Source organism: Podospora pseudopauciseta (genome assembly GCF_035222475.1).
Source record: "Podospora pseudopauciseta strain CBS 411.78 chromosome 5 map unlocalized CBS411.78m_5.2, whole genome shotgun sequence".
Taxonomy (NCBI): domain Eukaryota; kingdom Fungi; phylum Ascomycota; class Sordariomycetes; order Sordariales; family Podosporaceae; genus Podospora; species Podospora pseudopauciseta.
In genome coordinates this window covers 2,715,337-2,734,800 of record NW_026946666.1, presented here as the reverse complement: position 1 = coordinate 2,734,800, position 19,464 = coordinate 2,715,337, and the positions used below count along the sequence as shown (strand labels likewise).

Sequence of the window (19,464 nt, the reverse complement as noted above, 5' to 3'; positions counted from 1 at the left end):
AATGATCGTTGTTTATTTACGCAGCCAGAGATCGCTGAGGCAAAGAGCCGCTGTGGCAGTACAATTGCCCCCTGCTCCACATTGGGCACGACTTGAAAAAGGAAGCCAGATTCCGAAAGCAATGGAATGTCTCGAGATCCATCCATCCAAAAAAAATCAAAAAAGACTTTCGTTGATCCATTCACTAATCTTACCCAGTGCAGACGAAAGGTTTTTTCCCACCTGTGTTCTGTCCCTTTCCTGTCAGGCGGTGACAAGGTCAGCATCCTCCCAAACAACTCACGACTCGATCGTGTTTATGCCCCCCTTCTCCAGGACCACTCCTACGGATGGGCACTATATAAGAAATTTACCACTGATGAACTGCTGCGGATACTTCGACTCAGACGGTGACTGGCATTTCATTGCTGACCTTACCGCTGGGAAAGACCTTGTCACCTCGAGAGGATGGACAGCACCCGATGATGAACTTGTCAGGAGCAGGCATGAGAAGCCATCTAGCTTGATATGGGGGCTGAAAAAGTCCAGATCCGTGATCTCCCGTGAGTTAGGCGGTGAAGTCGCGGCCAAGTAGGATGCCCCCCACCCCTGCTTTGCATAATACCTATTGACCTTTGAGGTCTAACCACGCGCTCTCAGCATATTATCGCCAATCTCACCGTCACCCAAGATGGTGTTCATCTGTGAGAAGGACGAAGGTGCGGTTCTCACGATCCAAAATCCTGTTTTGAGACACCGTGTCTGTGACGAGTCGGCTACCTTGAAATGGGTCAAAGAGAACAGGGTCAAGATATTAAGGCGGCACAGGAAGATCGTCGAACAACATGGAATCTGGGTTGTGAGCAAGACGTATACCACGACTCGAAGTGGCGTTGTCGTTATGTTCTCCAACTCTTCCACTGTCGAGATTGGCATCGGGGCTGCGGTTCCGGGCATGGTGACACTGACACCGTTGAGCTCATGGACCTCCGGCAAAGGTGATCTCGCGACAGAAGTTTATGACGACAGCAATGGCGTTGTGGTGTTCATGAGTGGGGTATACTTTTCCAAAAGCGACTGAGGGCTGAATTGAAACCAGTGGTGGGAACAAATGCCCAAAACGGTAAATTATTCCGTGGAGGTTATGTTGAGCCGGATAGTGATGAATCTGAAAGCGAGAATGAGTGTAACGGGTTCAGGATACTAGTTGTATAAAGCATACATGGAATCAATGGAACCGCAACCTTTTTTGTTTCTGCAATCATGTGTACGCGAAGAAAACCGTCCTATGAGAACTGCAATCTCACCTGCTCGCTCAGCTTCAGCGCGAATCCTCAACATTTGCAACACTAACACTACCACTTAACCTACAACTGAAACGACTGATCGACCTGATCGGCATCATCAACAGCAGTAAGATATATCTAACTCTTCATGCTCAAGTGTCTCTTCCCATTCTCTATATACGAAGAAATCCTCATGGCCACCATCACCCTACCTATTCATAGTCATATACTCAACCATACTATCCACATTCCCCATCGCCGCCCTCAACCCCACATCCACCGCCCTCCGATACCGAACCGCCATCACCACCCCCACCGCCACTAACGGCCCCCCCAAAGCCCCAAACAACAGCCCCGTCAACGCCCTCATCAGCACCCTGCCCTGGTGCTCACTCTTCCTCACAACCTCACTATACCTCTCATTCCCAAAACTCACCCTCGAATACTTCGTCTGCCACCCCAACCCAGGCAACCAAACGTTCAGCTGCTCCTCCAGCCACTTCCTAAACCGATAACTCAAACTCAAAACCGAGGCTCTCATCTCCACATAATTCTGCAGTGCCAAATCATTGATCGCGTGAGCATCCTGCACTCTAACACGGGAGTACTCATCCAATGCTCTTTCCCGTGCCGAGGCTGGGTCGTGATCAACAGTTTCTTCGTCCATTCTTGCGTGTTTGTCTAGGATGTCGAACAGAATGCGGACGTCTTCCAGACCGGCGTTCATGCCCTGACCGTAAAAGGGGACCATGGCGTGAGCGGCGTCGCCTACGATAACGGCCGAGGAACTGTAGTGGTAGGGCTTGCATTTGATGCTGATGAGGGGGAGGTGGGGGTTGGAGTGAAAGGAGGAGATCAATTGGGCGGGGGGGGATGAGGTCGGTGACGCCGGGGAAGTAGGTGTCGAAAAAGTCAGGGATGTGGGCGCCCGAGGGGTCGGATTCGAGGAAAGTGTAGAATTCGGCGGGGGCGAAGAGGGTGCAGGTGAAGGTGCCGTCCTGAAAAGCGATGATTAGCATGATGTAGGGGGAAGGAGGGAAGGGAGCTGATCTTACGTCGCTGGGAATGGCGATAAACATAAACTTCTTCCCTGGCCAGATGTGCAGATGATTAGGCGATATCCGGAACTTGGACATCAAGCTATCATCTTCTGGGTTTTCCTTGGGCTGGATCTGAAACTCGCACCACAACGTGTCGATGTACTGTTGCTCATAGTCCATGCGTGTGTACTTCATAAGGTGATATCGGACTGCCGAGTGAGCGCCGTCGGCACCAATCATAAAGTTGAAATCGATCTCAATTTCCCGGGCTCGCTGCCCTTTCTCCCCTGATGAAGTCCCATCTTTCACCTCGAACCACGCCTTGTTCTTGTTGAAGTCGGCTCCTGTAAGCTTGTGATTGAAGAAGAAGGTAACGTTGGGCATTTCTTCGAGGATATCGAGCAGTCTTTTGTTGAGGCCACCGCGGTCAATGGCGAGGATTGCCTGGATAGAAAGGTCAGTATAAGATGAGAGACAAGGACGTGAGGCCAGCCTACCCTTCCATGGATATCATAGTCTTGGGCTTCCTCATAAAGTTGACCATTTGGTTTCTTTCCGTGAATCATGCGGCCTCTCATGGGAATGGTGGCAGCTTTGACGTGGTCGATGAGCTTTGGTTGGCCTGCGTGGCGCATAGCATTCAAGCCACGCTCTGACAGGGCCAAGTTGATGGACTTTGTGAAGTTTAGTGGCGTCGTCGACGGGTCACGTAGGTCTAGTCATGCTCATTGTCAATTGTGTGCTCTATCAACAAGTAGCAGGATAATTGAATTGATTTTGAGTGTCGCCAGGTCGGGTGTAAGTGAGAGCGGCGAATGAGGGCCAAGTGGAACGGTCGGTGATGGCTTCAAAAGCAGTAGAAAAAAGCCCATGCTTACCTCCCCGCAGTTCGTAGATTTCGACGTCATTTCCACGGCTAGCAGCATACAGAGCTGCCAGTGACCCGACAGGCCCAGCCCCAATCACCACAATCTTCTGCTTCTTCACCATTTTCCAGACTCAGCCCGCAACAAAATATCTCAAAAAACACTCGAGTTCTTCCAGCAGTTGTTTCATTCGGGTTGAGATGATTGGAAGAAGTGGGCTGACAGATGCCGAGCCAACTCCACCGGCTACCATCGGCGGGCCTACGCGGGCGTTTAAGACTTATGTAAGCTGCCGGCTGGTACCCCCGCCACAACCCGACGCCACAGTGCCGTTTTTGCGGCGACGAATCCAGGCCCGTCCACGCGATTTTGGACGGGACCCCTGTCAACCCGGCGCCCTGCACAAGCTCTGTTCTGGGTGCGCCCTGAAAAGTACAATTCTTTGCCTGGTCCTGGTCCACCCCATTGTTGTTTGTTGTGACTGGAAGCGCAGACCTGACCTGGGCCAGCTTTGTTGAATTCTGTAGGATATTCGACAGCATCAACACAAGCAACAAACTATCGATCCCGACTCTTTCAGCGCTCTTCATCGCAAATCTCGGTTGCCCCTCCTTCGCAAGACCCCGCAAAAAAGATACCATCACCATGGCCGAAGAACCCCCAACGAAGAAGAAGTGCCTCGGTGTCGACTGCGAAAATGAGGCCAGCTCCCTCCAATGCCCCAAGTGCTTGAGCTTGGGTATCAAGGACAGCTTCTTCTGCTCGCAGGACTGCTTCAAGAAGAACTGGGTGCGCAGTTACCCCCTCCGCCTATGCTGAAGCTATTTCCAACAGCGCAACGTGCTGACCTTTTTCTCTTTCAACAGGCCACACACAAGTCCATGCACAAGACAGAGACCAGTATATTTGACCCCCGAAATTTGTTCGTACCCAAGGTGGTTTCTAAACCCGATCCAGACACCGGCTACTACAACCCATTCCCAACCTTCCGCTTCTCTGGACCCCTCCGACCAGTTTATCCTCTTTCTCCCAAGCGCGAAGTCCCCAAGTCGATACCTCACCCCGATTACGCCGAAGATGGTATTCCCAAGGCTGGCCGATCTCTCGTTAGGGCGAACAAGATTGAGCAGCTCAACGCCAAGGAGCAGGATGGCATGCGCAAGGTCTGCCGTCTGGCCAGAGAAGTTTTGGATATCGCGGCTGCTGCCCTGAGGCCAGGCATCACCACCGATGAGATTGACGAGATTGTTCACAAGGCCTGCATTGAGCGCAACGTATGACCTTTTCTCTGTGGAGATTCCGGGCTTGACTAACAAGCAGGCAGTCTTATCCGTCGCCCTTGAACTACAACCACTTCCCCAAGTCTGTGTGCACATCAGTCAACGAGGTTATTTGCCACGGCATTCCCGATAAGCGCGTTCTTCTTGATGGCGATATTGTCAACCTTGATGTCACTCTCTACCACGAAGGCTTCCACGGCGATCTCAACGAGACCTACTACATAGGCGACCGCGCCAAGGCCGATCCTGATACTGTCCGGGTCGTCGAGGCTGCGCGCGAGTGTCTGGACAAGGCGATTGCGATGGTCAAGCCCGGCACTCTCTTCCGCGACTTTGGCAACACGATCGAGGCCCATGCCAAGAGCAAGGACTGCAGCGTTATCCGTACTTATGTTGGCCACGGCATCAACCGTATCTTCCACTGCCCTCCCAACATTCCTCATTATGCCAAGAACAAGGCTGTTGGCGAGTGCAAGCCCGGCATGACCTTCACCATTGAGCCCATGATCGCGCTGGGCAAGTATAGGGATATCACTTGGCCCGATAACTGGACCAGCACTACTATTGACGGCAAGAAGACTGCCCAGTTTGGTAAGCTTTTCCAACAGATGACAAAGGATTCGATAGCTAACTAGTTCGCAGAGCACACCCTACTTGTAACGGAGACCGGTGTTGAGGTTTTGACTGCTCGTACACCAACATCGCCTGGCGGGCCCGTCGCCATGCCTGCTTCTTCTTAAGGAAGGTTGTTGAGGTAATGATTGTCAGTTTAGGTAGAAATACCACTGCCCCCCAAAAGTGTTTGAACAAGGCGTACCATCGGAGATAGGGCGGAGGCTTCCCGATGAGGTGGCGCCTGTGCCACAGCATTGTTGTTTTATGCACCGGGAAATGTTGCCGAAGAGACACACTGTGACCGTGCCAGAAACACTTTCGCAAAACCATCAAATAAACATTCTCGAGAGGGGAAGAGAAAGATAAACTGTCATGTGTGTAGATAATAAATCCAGATAGCGACGGTGACATGTACCCCACCTTGACTCGGTGGACCTCTCACAAGCCGATGCGGTTGGGTTACACTGAGAAGAAGCTTGGACCAGCTGCAAAAACCAGCCTCGAGGCAGATGCTTTCATCATTTTGGCACAGCTTTCCTTGCCGAGACCACCAACCGTCAGCCCTCTTGATCCTATCCACTTCCTCTTTCACCTGCACCAACAAGTGTCCTCCTTTTCTCCTACATTGCGCTTCTCACCGCGCCCACTCAACACTTTGTCCGACATCTCCGTCAACCGTCTTCACGCCTCCCTCAACCCAGCGACCGACATCGGCAGATAGCGGAGCTAGTCACGACATTCTTCGTCGACCTTCCACGCACAACCCACCTATCCACACACAAGCTTGCGCGCCCGACCTCCTCGTGGCGACCCCCTCTCGCATCACATCCCGCCATCCGTGTCTGGGAATTTGCGACCGAGTGTCTGTCTTGCTATAAGCAACAAGTCATATCTAAAAACCAACCGTCAAGATGTCGGGCGAGGCGTGGCTTTACCTGTTTGCGGTGATTATAAATGCCGTCAACCTCTTCCTTCAAGTCTTTTTCACCATCATGTACAGCGATCTGGAATGGTACGTCGGCTCTCTCCCCCCAGGACTGTCCAATATGGCGAATAGGCCGCTATTGGGCTATCTGGCTTGTTGTGTCACAACTTGCTGGCCTGATGCGGCTACGTCATATTCGATTGCAGCCTGGCGCTTACTACATGATGGGATTGTCAATTGTTAACATTGTTGCGTCTGCGCAGCGATTACATCAACCCTACCGACCTCTGCAACCGCCTCAACACCTACATCCTTCCCGAGTTTGCCGTCCACGCTTTTATGACCTTTTTGTTTTTGATCAACGGATATTGGGTGCCTCTGATTTTGAACCTGCCGCTTCTCGCCTGGAACATCAAGAAGTAAGTGCCTGCATGACATGGCGCTATGCGGTGCAGGGTGAGTGTTAGCTGACATGACGCAGGATTCTTGACAACACCCATCTTCTGGACGCCACTGAGATCTTCCGCAAGCTTAACGTCCACAAGAAGGTTAGTTCTCAAGGTAATTATCTGTCTCGAAGTTGCAGGGCTAACATGTACACAGGAATCGTTTACCAAGCTCGGATTCCATCTCATCCTGTTCTTCTTTTACCTCTACAGCATGATTGTTGCGCTTATCCGGGACGAGGCCCACTAAGCAGCTCAGCTATGATATTCGCTTCGGACCGCCTCACCGTGCATGCAAGCAACGACGGGACGTGGAGAATGACAACAGCCAACTCGCGGCAAAGGAAGGACTCGAACTACGATGCCCCATCTTGCCAAGGCGGGCGACGAGTGCCCAATTTTATGCGTTGATAATGGAAACATGGCGACATGATTAATGTGAATGGTGGTGGCAGATGATGGTGGAAACGACTGGCTTGGGAAAGCTTTGGGGAGAAGACCAGGCGATGATGATATAAATTTGCACATGGACATGGACACGATACCTTGCTATGGACGAAAATCTGGATATCAGTAGGCGGAGCTCATAGACGTGTGTGCGCCTGACCAAACTCTCTCTCTCTCTCTCTCTCTCTCTCTCTCTCTCTCTCTCTCTCTCTCTCTCTCTCTCTCTGGAACGAATGGCGGGTCACGGAAATGAAGAAAGGGGGGAAGGGGGTTGGGCTATGGGATGGCGTCAAGGTCACGACGAGTTTCTCCTGTAAACTGGGCTTGTTTGGTTTGGGTGCCGGAGTTTCTTGTTTTGTTGGGGATACCTCTCTGTACACAAACATGTTACGGGGTTTTTATTAATATACTAGACCTCTCTGTTGATGATTTGGTTTCCACTCTTGTGATATATTGTCTTTTTATGCCGGCTCCGGCGACGTTGATGTCGCTGATCAACGGACCCAGCAATCAGTTGATGTGGTCTGTGCTTAGCGAAAGCATGGGCCAACTTCTGGCGCGCCACAGTGACACCCCTGTCAGAAATTTATCTTATCGCATTTTTGGCTGCTGCGCAACGCAATGCAACTTGCTGTTTCCAAGGTCAACAAATCGATTTGCGACCAACCGACCGCCCTCATCATCGCCGTCCTTGACGATTACCCAACTTCGCGTGATATCTCTCGATAATTACAAACGATCAAAACCATCAAACATAGCGCGTGAAAATGGCCGACTTTAACGAATACCCCCCCGACCTCCCCGTCCGCGACGCACTGATTCTCCGGAACCACACCGCTGCTGAATCCGCCCACGCGGTGGTGCCGTATTCTGGGACGGACCTCGCGAGACCACAGCTCGGTCCAGCGAACCCCTTCAAAGGAAGCGATGAGCCGAGTGTAGGGGACAAGCGAAAAAACGTCCTCACTGGGCGGGCGGAGGAGACGTTTATTAGTGAGCATACCTTTCGGGCGAAACACCGGGCGGTGGAACGGGATGGGGGACCGGAGAGGGAGTTTGTTGGGAGTAAGAGGATGAAGGAGATGGCGAGGGAGGTGAAGAGGGGACGGGAGGGGAAGGGGAGTGCGACGGTTGCTGATGGGGAGGGAGCTTATTTGGGACCGTGGGCGAAGTATAAGAATACGAGGTGGGAGGAGGTGGAAGTGGAAGAAGGGGGGGAGTTGGGGAGTGATGAGGAGGAGGTTGAGGAGGAGGTGGTGGGGAGTGGGACTGTGATCAGGGCGCCGGAGGTTAATTTGCAAAGGAGGGAGGAGGTGGAGAAGCAAGGGGAGGAGACGAGTGTTTTCGAGGGGGGGGAGGAGTTTGATTATTTGGGACGGGGGTATTTGCATGTACCCCAGGATTTGGATATTTCTTTGACGAAGGAGGTGGGAAGTGTCACGAACTTTATTCCGAAAAAGGTGGTGCATGTCTGGAGGCCGCATGGGAGGCAGGGTAGTGGGAGTGCGGTTACCAGTCTTAGGTTGTTTCCTGGGTCGTCACATCTCGGGTTGTCGGGGGGCGCGGATGGGTTGGTCAAGATTTGGGATGTGTATCGGAATCGGGAGGTGTTGAGGAGTTACAAGGGGCATAATAAGGCGGTGACGGATTTGGACTTTGTGAGGGCGGGGGGAGCGGCGGGGAGGAGGTTTTTGAGTGGGGGGTTTGATAGGAAGGTGAGGTTGTGGGATACGGAGACGGGGCAGTGCGTGCAGAGGTTTAATGTGGGCAAGACGCCGCATGTGGTCAAATTTAATCCTGGGTCGGAGAATGGGCATGAGTTTTTGGCGGGGTTGAGTGACAATCGGATTGTGCAGTATGATTCGAGGGCGGGGAACGAGACGGTGCAGGAGTATGATCACCATCTGGGGGCGATTAACACGCTCGAGTTTATCGATGATAGCAGGAGGTTCATGTCGACGTCGGATGATCGGTCGTTGAGGGTTTGGGAGTATGGGATTCCGGTGGAGATCAAGACCATCAGGTATGCTTTTATTTTTTTTTATTCTTTTTATTTTTATTTTCTTGCTTGTTTACTTTTTATGATACTAGAGACTAACATGGCCACAGTGAACCCGACATGTTCGCCCTCACCAAGTCAACCCAGCACCCCAGCGGCAAGTATGTGCTGTATCAGTGCAGCGACAATTCCATCGTCGCCTACTCGTCAGGCTCGGACAAGTTCCGCCAGAACAGGAAGAAGGCATGGAGGGGGCACAACACGGCCGGTAGCGCCATTGGCATTACGTGCAGTCCTGATGGGCAGTTTGTGGCGTCTGGTGACACCGGTGGTAGCGTCTGCTTCTGGGATTTCAAGACTTGCAAGTTGTACAGCAAGTTGACGGCTGACAGTTCGGGAGGTGTTATCAATTGTGTTGCTTGGTCGGAGCAGGAGACTAGCAAGGTGTTTACTGCTGGTGCCAAGGGGGAGATTAGACTTTGGGATTAAGGATGATAGTGTTGAATGGTATGCATGGTGGGCGTTTAGGTTTTATGGTAGAACGTTAGTGGGAGGGGAATCTACACAGGTTGTGGTCCTCGTTTCTGAGAAGGCTCGGGGCTGTTGTGATGTGATTGGTGGATGGATGATGTGTGTGGCCCACCCAAACGGCCAAGACTTGCTGTTGGTTCCTTGACTACACAGCCAACAAACAGGCGGCAGCTGTTCTTCCTCTCTTTTCCCAATGCCCATTTTTCCTTTTCTTTTTTTTTTAGTTTGTGTCTCTTCCACATGACCAGCTGCCCACGATGAAAGTCCCTGTCGTCTCCACGTTTAAAAACCCTCACTCATGTCGACACTGCTCCGGGATCCACCTCGACTTGGACGTCAGACGCCCAAAGCTGCCGTGTTTCTGGTGTGATTTTGATGGTGTGCCCAAGGGGACAAGTCACGGGAAATATATCTGTGAACAATGCACGCGGGAGTTTTTTATCCGTGACAACACTGAGCATCACTTTACGCTGAAACTGGGTTATGATGTTGGGGGGATTAGGGATGCTGCCGAGGAGGGATGTGAGTTGTACAGTTGGGTGTGGCGGGGGATTTCCCGGGAGGATAGTTTGAAAAAAGGGAAATACCGGGTTGAGCTGTATGGATGGAAGACGAGAGGGGGAAGGGATGGGTTGGGTCTGATGTTGAGGGTTTTTGATGGGGTTACTGGGGAGAGGGTGCCGGTTTTGGTAGCGAATGGGGTGGGGGAGTTGGATGTTTATGCCTTTGAGGGGGATGCTGCGGGGGTGTATACGAGTTGTAGACCGTATGTGAGGGATGTAAGGTCGGAGGAGTCGATGGGGTTTGCGAGAGGGTGTTTGAGGGGGTGTTTGGAAGGGCATGCGTGGTGTAGGACGGATCAGATTATTGAGATTGATATGCCGAGACGACCAGTGGGGGTTTTGGGGGGGGAGAGGGTGGAGTATGGGGATATCCCGAGTCGGGTTTTGGATTTGGGGAGGTTGGATGAGCCAAGGCTTAGGCTGGTTGAGACATGGGAGGAAGGGGAGGAGCTGCTGGGACGAATTTCGAGGGGTGGGTTTGTGGCTTTGTCGTATTGTTGGGGAGGTGATCAGAGAGCTAAGCTCCTGTCGGAGAACCTTGATGCTTACAAGAGGTCTATCGACCCTTTGAGTTTGGACCAAACGCTTCAAGATGCGATCTGGGTTGCTCGTCAAGTTGGGTTTCAATACCTCTGGATCGACGCGCTCTGTATCATTCAGGACAACCTTGACGGCTTCGGCACAAACCCGGACAAGGCATTCGAGATCACGCGTATGGCGTCGTATTATGGACGGGCTACTCTCACCATATTGGCTGCCTCCGCTTCCGCAGCAGCAGAAGGTTTTCTTGCCCCGCGAGCATTTTCTCCTTTCCGAACTGGACCGGTTTGTGTTCTCCTTAGAAACCACGACACAAAAGATATCATTGGCACGGTTTACCTCGTGGAGGAGCATCCTTCTACACCAGCGGAACCCATCACTACTAGGGGGTGGACCCTTCAAGAGTCATTGCTCTCGAGGCGGATTCTGGTGTTTGCGCAGCGGCAGTTGTACTGGTCCTGCGTTAACTCATTTGCCGGGGCGGGGGGGAATGTAACCGTGTTAACAGACAGGATGATACCAGGGCGAAGGTCTCTCGTGGAGGGGGTATACCCTGTTGGGTCACTGATTGATACGAGCACCACTGCCCAGTGGGGGGTCATCGTCGAGGAGTACACCCGGCGCTTTCTTGGACAGGAAGGAGATAAGCTTTGGGCGGTTGGTGCGTTGGCGGAGCAGATTGTCAAGGTGGGGAGGGCGAGGGGGGAGAAGAAGAGGTATGTGGCTGGTTTGCTTATCGATGAGGAAGACAAAAAGAGCTGGTTGTCGGCGTTGATGTGGAGGCCGGTTGATCCAGGGAGGAAAAGGCCGAGGAGGTACCGGGCGCCGACGTGGTCGTGGGCTGGTGTGAACGGCGAGGTAAGGGTGGGGAGACTGCAGAATGAAGAGCCGGCAGTGGTGGAGAACTGGGGGGTGGAGTTTGCAGCTAAGGGGGCCGAGTATGGCGCTTTGAAACCGGGGGCATGGCTCCGATTGAGGGGGACGGTGATGACGGCTGAGGAGGTGGGTAAGTATGGCGTGGTCATTTGGGTCAAGAGTGACAACTCAGCGATGGTCTTCTTTCAGTCATTCGAGCCGTGTGATGGTCCAGTCGATCGTTCCAAGTGGACTGGGTTGTCGGACCAGCCTCTTTGGGAACTCAAGATGTTGGAAGATTCTCCGGAGGACAAAGAGGCCATAATGACAACGCTGGCCAATAGCGATTTTCAGAGCATGCTCTTGCTTATTGCGTTGGACGTCTGGCACACCCAAGGAGTGGCTGGCATTTTGGTTGAGAGAGGAGCCGGTGATCAGACTGGACTGTGTCAGCGTCGGGGCAGCTTCTTTCTAGAGAAGACGGATTATGCCAGGGGTCACCCTGATGTTAAGTCAAATTTCTTTGAGCTCGGTCACACGGAGACGTTAAAGATCATATAACGTAAAGTATGGTTATATACCTGTACCTAGTACCCCAAACTCACCCTTTTAACCTCCCTTTCCTCCTCTCCCAGCCCCGTATACAGCCTCAGTTCGATCCTCCCACTCTCCACATCAACCTCCAGCTGATCCCTCGTCACCCTCAACTCCTCCGGCGCCATGCTCCTCTCCCATCCTTCCCCTGTGGGCCCGTCCATCGGCATGTTATCCAAGTTCTCAATATACAACGGCAGTGGAAACTCGAGATGCTCTTCCTCGGCCAGAACCTTTTGTTCAGCAACCACACAGGCGGCAGGGCTGTTCCACATTCCCTCTTGTCGGTTCAACGACTTTAACAACCTCAGCCCCCTGCGTCGGACGATGGGATGGCGACACCGGGTTATGGTCAAAAACAACGGCATAACCAGGCCTGGCTCGAGGGACATGAAGAACGGCAACGGGGAGAAGATGTTCTTGTTGATGGTTTCACAGAGGAAAATGACGCGGGCGAACTCGTCAGTGTAGGCGTCCCATCTGACTGCCGGGCCGGCGATTCCCGCGCGGGACATGAGAGACAAGACGGAGTGGTAGAGTTCTAAGGATAGCAGTGTGGTTCGCTCTGCTTGGGACGCCGAAGAAGAGATTCGGTTGGCCAGGATCTCAAACTCGATTTTCCAACGGATGACGTCTTCGGCGATTCGGGCTTGCAAATGGGGGAGATCATCTTCCTCGGTGACAAAACCCAAGATGTACCCGCCCTCGACGCTGAGAAAGTACCGGAACATGCCAAAGAGATGCATCGATGCCTGCATTAAATCGTCGAGCTTGCCTACGCGGGGCATGTTGAGGATGGAGGAGGGGAGTTTGCCGGTCAGGGGGTCGGCATAGGCGTAAGGGGTGCGGGAGTCTTCGAATGTCATGACTAAGAGGTCGAGACGGGAGAGGGATTGGGCGATCGAGGCTATCTCGCCGGACATGGTGTTGTGGGGTGACTGAGAAGCGACGAGTTTGAGCCCGGATTGGATGTGAATATGACTTGCTGCCCATTCACCAGCCATATTCGCCGCCGCGGCGAGAATAACGCTCATAACCATGAGCACCCCTGGATCCTGGATGGTGCGCGCCATACTGATAGCACCCCAATACTGCTGCATGGCCTGTTTGGTAAACTCCTCTGTTTTCCCTCCTGCCGCGCCTGAATTGATAGGCTTAGGCCGAAGCCGAATCTTGCTTCTCGACTCCCACCTCCGATGCAGTGCCCCGACTGCCACTGCGGCCTTCCACACCGCCGGCTCGAAATGTGCCACTTGGAGGACATAGCGGGACCAGAACGGGGCAGGAAAGGCGGTGCTGGTCATGGTGACTGTGCACATCCGGAAGAAGTCAAAGCAGGCAGAGTCTTCGGTCAGGACGGCTTCCCCCAGAACTCTGGCTGCTGGCCCGACGACTTGGAGGGTTTTGACTGCGGTTGCCATGTCCCGGCCGCTTAGCTGTGATGATGTGGCTGCGTATCCATCGCAGGTGCGGCCGGCTTTGATACAGCGGCTGCATTGGGGTTTTGTTTCATCGCATTTGACGCGGCGGATTCTGGGCAATGTCAGTGTTGAAGAGGAAATGGGTCAGATGGGTGACATACCTGCAGGTAATGCATCCACGTTTCGATCTCGTGCTCCTTGGTGGGACCATTCTTTTGGGCGTGAACCTTTTTCTAGATGAGCGTAGGGTTACTGAAAGTTGAAGAATAGTTATCGATTCCCAACAGCCTCAGGATCACAATTTGGGGTGACATGTCAGAATCCTGCCGATGCACTGTCATGGCACAGCAGTCAGGCAACCTACGGGTTACGTCCAATGAAAAGTAAGAGATGTCGTCAGGACCATACAGAAGAACCATCCAAAAGGATGTAGCCAATGACACCTTGAGCAGCTGGCCAACGCACCCAGACTCTACACCATATCATAGAACGGCCAAAGTCATTAACCCCATATGAACCATCACAGCAGCCATCGCGGCCGTCTCCCTCACAGTGCCACCACTCTTAACCTGCTCCATTTCCTCCCCGCCCTTCCCATCCCCATCCACACTCGTCTCCCCTTCTCTTCCAGGCTCAACCACCCTCCCCCCCTCAACCCTCACCCTCCTCCCCTCCCTCAACGCCTCCACCTGCCCCTGATCACACGTCCTGCCCACATCCGCAAGAAAACACCCTGCATCCCTGCCCTTCGTAGCAGTAACCTTCACCCCCCTCACATCCACCGGCCCCTGACTCCGATACCCCTCGTCGGCAACCACCTTCCCACTCGCAACATCCCTCCCGTCCATCACCCTCTTAAATACCTCCTTCACAACCCCCGGCTGATACCCATAAGCACTATGCCCCGCATCGAAAACCCTCACAAAACTCAACCCCGCCACCTCCCTCACCAACCCCCCAACCACCCCCCCAACATCAACATCCGCATACCCCGCCTCTCTGAACTCTTCCCCCCCAACAGCAAGGGAGATCTCCTCCCCCCCAAACCAGTTACACCTATAGTCCAAATCCCCATACACCATCGCGACCTTGATATTATTCTCCAAAACGTACCTCAAATCTGAAAGATCATGCCTCATCGGGTCGCCGGTCAAGGCGAAAAAGACACCCCCAGTGGACCTCGACACAGCGGTGAAATTCACCGCAACTCCCAACGCGGCTTGAACCCAGGGTTGATTAAGGTACCCGATCGAGTGCAACGGGGGGTACGTCTCCGGATGCGACAGCGTAATATCAAACGGGTTGAGGTCGGAGTAGCTCGTAAACGCCCCCTGGACAAACCCAAAACAGACACCCGCTGCTAGAGCACACGCCTGGTTGACAGTGCTGTTGCTTCCATACCCCAACGGGTCGCCTTCTTGGACTGATTGCCGGCAGGATAGGAGGAGGGGTTGGCAGTACTCAGTGAGATTGGTCTTGGCGGAGGAGTACACCTCTTCAGGATATGCTTGAATATCGTAAGTGTTGTTGAGTGAAAAGTCGAGGTATGATAAGCCCATTGTAAGAACGTCCAAGCAGCCGTTTTGGATGCCTAGGGTGGAGAGCTGGAGGGGGAATGAATTTGGGAGGGAGGATTGCCTGTGGAAGTGGGCCATGAAGGACGGGCCGTAGAAGCCGCCGTACTGAGGGGGAGAAGGGAAGTTAGTATGCGGGAATAAGGGGTAAGGGTAAGGGGGAAAGACGAACCGAAACAGTCCAAAGACTAATTTCCTTATTGGAGGTATCATAGCCTGGAAACTCCCAAAACCAGACCTGGGTAAACTGCCACATCACCCTCGCTGCCTGTTGCGTGGTGTTGATCCCATCTCGGGGGTCGAGGGACTGGATGGTAGCAGGGGCTACGGTCAGGTTGAGACTGTCTTGTTGGAGTTCTTCGACCGTTCCAGGAGTGAAGAATGAGCCATCTTCAGACAGGCTGTCCATCAAGTCCACCACCCCGTTGACGATCTTGGAGTAACTGAACCCTGCCCCGACAGGCTGGTCAATATACAGCATATTGACCTCTTCGTTCCAACTCTGGTTGTTCAATCTGGTCGAATTACCGTCTGGATTGAAAGTGCAAGGAAACCCGTTTGTCTCGTCGAAGGCCGAGGCTCCGGGGCCGCCGCTGATGTAGATGGATGTGGGAGCTTCTTCAGGGTTTTTGCGGGCCTGGAAGTACCAGAAGAAGATGCTCATGTCGAGGGAGGAGGGAACATCGGTGAGGAGCGTGGAGGGGAGGTGGACGTAGCCGGACCATGATTTGACTCCCGGGGTGGTTTCGCAGAGAAGGGCGGTGGTTTCTTTGTAGGTGATGGAGGCGCCGGGGAATTTGGAGGAGAAGAGGAGGGTGGTGTCTTGGGATGGGTTGACGAAGTTTTGGGCGGAGGCGCCAAGTGAGAGGGCGAGGGGGAGCATTAGAGGGAGACGCATTTTGAGAAAAGAGACAGGTAGGTCATAAAATAGGAGATAAGTTCGGCCTGGAGACCGTCGAGCTGGGACGTCGAGTCTCTCAAAGTTGGACTGAGACGAAACTGGTAGGCTTGGAGGCTTGGCAGCGCTGGAACAGGCAACAATAGGAGTGGGATCACGACTATGTGATGCTTGTGCTGAGAAGAAGATTCCAACCAAAAAATTGGTCCTAAGGTCTATTCTTATAGACTCTTGAGATATATCTGCACAGACCTATAGAACTTCTGTCAGATATGATCAAAAGCTTCCAGAAAGAAAGAAAAAGTCTCAGCCACTGCCCCCTAAATCAAACCTGCCCATCACGAACAACTAACACCTTCGTGTTCAAAGGCCTCATCATCAACCCCAGCCTCGTAGGATGTGATTTTGGCGAGACGACCAATCGCCAGCGAGTTTCTTGTGCGCCACACTTGCGCCGCCAACACATCTGGCGAGACACCCAGACACAGCCTTGCCCAGTCCTGAGGTTGTTTGAAATCTTGACGAGCTGGCCAATCAGCGATCGGCTTAGCACCCACCAATGCTAGATTCCAACTCTCACCAATCTGGAGAGCTCGGCAGCCGACTTACGTTAATGTTTGCCAACCACAGTCCCTTTCAGGCCTTCGGTCGCTGGTATCCGAGCCGTCCAATCCAGTCAATTGCCCCAAAGTACACGTCCGCGGGGGCTCAAACAACAGGTTCCAATCTCAATGGACGAACGAATATCCTTTAAGATATCCATTCCCCCCATCCGATATCTCACGTTGTGTAACATCAAGCCAAATCTCGAGTGCATCATCGCGATGTTCGGTTCCGACGCCCACACTCGAAGAAGCCGATGTCAAAAGAAATGACAGGGATGACGGCAGCCAGCCAATGCAGCCAACCGCCAGCCGCCCGCATGCCGAGACCCATCCACAAATCTCTTGGCTTTTTCATTCCCCCTTCGACGTCTCGACGATTCCCGAATCCCCAACCGTCGTTTGCTTGACCGCAAATCACTGCGAGTACTGGTAGCTTGCCGAACAAAAAAAAAAAAAAAACGGGGAACTCCCCCCGAAAGATCGGGCCCTCCCGTCCCACCCTCCGTCTCCCGATAGTAGCGCCTCACGGGAGGCGTTGCCGGTGGCCGCTCGGACGTTGGTCATAGTATGCATTTCAGGCACACATCCATACCCACCCATGCAGAAGCGGGCAAAGGAAAAAAACATTTCCATGACCAATTCACCGCCAATTATGTCAGCTTTTTCCCGCCCCAACCTGCCCTTGGAGGCAATGCCGAAGCCGTTTGGAAGGGTGCCGGCCGGGAATAATCCAATCCAGAAGTCAAACTGTGGGGAAAGCATTCCTTGGACCGGACCCACGCGGGCGAATTTTCTTTTTTAGTTGTCGGCCACGGCCCCCCCTTTCCCGATACATGCCCTCTTCATCAGTGTGGGACTGGTCTTCTTCTTTTCTCTTCTTCCGCTTTTCCTTCTTCACCATCTGAAGAAAGAAAAAAAAGCTGTTGTTGTCTGTAGAACCAAAAGATCAGCAACATCTAAACACCGGCCCCACATCACCGCATCGGTACCGATCCTCACTCATCCAGACCGGAAACAGCCGAAATCCGCTCCCGCCCTCTCTCATCCCGCAACAGGAAAAGAAAATACCCACTTTCCGGCTTGGTCGGGAGAGGTGTTGAGAGGGCGTCGTTCCCGCATTCCGGGGTTCAAAGTTCATAAAGAGACGCAAATGCCGCCGCCGCGAGAGAGTCATGTCATCACCACAACAGGGGATGCTGGTGTAAGCGCTCCCTATGGCGTCACCAATTCTTCCTCATCGTCATCACCACCACACCACCGTTCCAACAACTCATCATCAGACTCGACATTGGATGTTCCAATAGCTGATGGTGAAAAGACATCGCCAACTGATTCCGCCTCCTCGTCTGATACCGAACCTGAGGTAGAGCCAGTCAGAGTGGCGTCTCGACGTACCATACCGGATGCCAACCACTATGGCCCAACCACGGAGAAGGATCCCGAGCTCGAGCTGGAACGCTCACCATCGGCGGCGACCACGATTGACTTTCCCGAGGGAGGTGTGACGGGGTGGTTGGTGGTTTTTGGGTCGTTTTGTGCCATGTTGTCGCTGTACGGATTGATCAACTCGGCCGCTGTGTTTGAATCGTACTTTTCGACGCACCAGTTGAAGGACAACTCGCCAAGCGAGATTGGCTGGATCTTTAGCTTGTACCTGTTTATTGTGTTTTTCGTGGGGGTCCAAGTTGGGCCTATTTTTGATCGATATGGCGCGAGGCTGATTGTTGCTGTGGGATGTTTGCTGATCACGCTCAGTTTGTTGTTGTTGAGCTGGTGTACTGGTGAGTGCCCCTGCTTCTCTGAAATGATAGACGGCGGAGGTTGACCATCACCCTGCAGAATATTATCAGATCATCCTCACCTATTCCGTCATGGGTGGCTTGGGCGGTGCTCTCCTCAATTGTCCCGCCTATGGCTCCATCGCCCACTTCTTCAACGTCCGTCGAGGTTTTGCGACAGGCATTGCGAGTACAGCGGGCGGCATCGGCGGCGTCATCTTCCCCATTGTGCTGAGAGAGCTGTTGCCGACCATCGGGTTCAACTGGAGCAGCCGAGTGCTCGCCCTGATCATGCTCGGCCTGGCCATCCCAGCCAATCTGTTCATCAAGACCAGACTGCCCCCCGCTAAGGGCGAAAAGGTGCAGTCGGTCTGGCCCGACTTTTCCGTGTTCAAAGATGCCCGGTTCGCATGCGCTGCTCTCGGTGTGTTCTTCATGGAGTGGGGCCTGTTCGTTCCGTTGACTTATATTGTGTCGTACGCTGTTGACCACGGGCAGGATGCGACGGAAAGTTATCTGCTGTTGTCATACCTGAACGCCGGGTCCGTGTTGGGACGTGTGTTGCCGGGAATTCTGGCGGATAAGATTGGGCGGTTCAATGTTATTATCATCACTATCGCCATTTGCTTGATCACGGGACTGGCGCTGTGGTTGCCGGCTGGCCACTCGAATTCGATGTTGATTGCATACGCGGTGCTGTTTGGGTTTGGCAGTGGCAGCAACATTGGCTTGGTGCCGGTGTGCTTGGGTCAGCTCTGCGATCACCGAAAGTTTGGGCGACTGTTTTCAACGGCGATGATGGTGGCCAGCTTTGGTACGCTGAGCAGTGTCCCAATTGGAGGCGCCTTGTTATCTGGGTCGGGTTGGACGGCCGTGATTTTGTTTTCGAGCATCTCGTATGCTGTTGCGTTGGCTTTCTACACAGCCACCAGGGTGTTTGCTGTGGGGTGGAACCCTCTGACGGTCTTCTAGGACCGCGATCTCATAATGGATGGCAGAAGCGATGTATTAACGATGCTTGTATTTTCTGGCGCTCAAATTTCTTGTACATATACTAAATAAAAATCTTCATCTCGCGTCCTCGTCGTTGATTTTGAGCTGTGTTCATGTCTCAGTGATCTTCAAGCTACTGCCCCACTAGAATACTGCCTTACCGGGACTTTGCGCCAGGCACAATTTGGTGGGGGATCAGCGGCCCGCCCGACGTCACCCCAAGCGCGGG

The 19,464-nt window shown here is 53.2% G+C and overlaps 8 protein-coding genes across 8 annotated transcripts; 6 read left to right on the top strand and 2 right to left on the bottom strand.

The window, feature by feature from the left end:
- Position 1: 1 nt before the first annotated feature.
- Positions 2 to 1,196, top strand: QC763_512280 (uncharacterized protein; the record flags this gene model as incomplete). The annotated part of the gene is made up of 2 exons (XM_062913789.1): positions 2 to 570; positions 640 to 1,196. The coding sequence occupies 2 exons, from the start codon at positions 2 to 4 to the stop codon at positions 1,058 to 1,060; spliced, it is 990 nt and encodes a 329-aa protein (XP_062764577.1). The 3' UTR covers positions 1,061 to 1,196.
- A 277-nt stretch (positions 1,197 to 1,473) lies between these two features.
- On the bottom strand, positions 1,474 to 5,416 carry BNA4 (kynurenine 3-monooxygenase, mitochondrial precursor; the record flags this gene model as incomplete). Its single annotated transcript, XM_062913788.1, is given in 5 exon segments — positions 1,474 to 2,033; positions 2,038 to 2,263; positions 2,321 to 2,749; positions 2,803 to 3,020; positions 3,184 to 5,416. Coding segments are annotated over 5 exon segments (1,545 nt in total). The 5' UTR covers positions 3,296 to 5,416.
- On the top strand, positions 3,314 to 5,191 carry fma1 (Methionine aminopeptidase 1; the record flags this gene model as incomplete). Its single annotated transcript, XM_062913787.1, is given in 5 exon segments — positions 3,314 to 3,426; positions 3,437 to 3,960; positions 4,038 to 4,445; positions 4,496 to 5,042; positions 5,094 to 5,191. 4 exon segments carry the CDS (start codon positions 3,817 to 3,819, stop codon positions 5,189 to 5,191), a joined length of 1,197 nt encoding a protein of 398 aa, XP_062764576.1. The 5' UTR covers positions 3,314 to 3,426; positions 3,437 to 3,816.
- Positions 5,417 to 5,977: 561 nt separating the features above from the next.
- On the top strand, positions 5,978 to 6,687 carry ERV14 (COPII-coated vesicle protein; the record flags this gene model as incomplete). Its single annotated transcript, XM_062913786.1, has 4 exons — positions 5,978 to 6,078; positions 6,255 to 6,410; positions 6,473 to 6,539; positions 6,595 to 6,687. 4 exons carry the CDS (start codon positions 5,978 to 5,980, stop codon positions 6,685 to 6,687), a joined length of 417 nt encoding a protein of 138 aa, XP_062764574.1.
- Positions 6,688 to 7,651: 964 nt separating this feature from the next.
- On the top strand, positions 7,652 to 9,391 carry QC763_512240 (uncharacterized protein; the record flags this gene model as incomplete). Its single annotated transcript, XM_062913785.1, has 2 exons — positions 7,652 to 8,907; positions 8,994 to 9,391. 2 exons carry the CDS (start codon positions 7,652 to 7,654, stop codon positions 9,370 to 9,372), a joined length of 1,635 nt encoding a protein of 544 aa, XP_062764573.1. The 3' UTR covers positions 9,373 to 9,391.
- Positions 9,392 to 9,671: 280 nt separating this feature from the next.
- On the top strand, positions 9,672 to 11,933 carry QC763_512230 (uncharacterized protein; the record flags this gene model as incomplete). Its single annotated transcript, XM_062913784.1, has 1 exon — positions 9,672 to 11,933. One exon carries the CDS (start codon positions 9,672 to 9,674, stop codon positions 11,931 to 11,933), a length of 2,262 nt encoding a protein of 753 aa, XP_062764572.1.
- A 19-nt stretch (positions 11,934 to 11,952) lies between these two features.
- Positions 11,953 to 19,326, bottom strand: QC763_512220 (uncharacterized protein). Its single transcript, XM_062913783.1, has 6 exons — positions 16,469 to 19,326; positions 15,134 to 16,404; positions 13,912 to 15,069; positions 13,796 to 13,859; positions 13,549 to 13,675; positions 11,953 to 13,499 (listed from the first exon to the last, which is right to left on the bottom strand). The coding sequence occupies exons 2-6, from the start codon at positions 15,857 to 15,859 to the stop codon at positions 11,960 to 11,962; spliced, it is 3,615 nt and encodes a 1,204-aa protein (XP_062764571.1). The 5' UTR covers positions 15,860 to 16,404; positions 16,469 to 19,326; the 3' UTR covers positions 11,953 to 11,959.
- On the top strand, positions 16,776 to 19,337 carry DPH2_2 (Diphthamide biosynthesis protein 2). The gene is made up of 2 exons (XM_062913778.1): positions 16,776 to 18,245; positions 18,304 to 19,337. The coding sequence occupies exons 1-2, from the start codon at positions 17,615 to 17,617 to the stop codon at positions 19,212 to 19,214; spliced, it is 1,542 nt and encodes a 513-aa protein (XP_062764570.1). The 5' UTR covers positions 16,776 to 17,614; the 3' UTR covers positions 19,215 to 19,337.
- Positions 19,338 to 19,464: the final 127 nt, after the last annotated feature.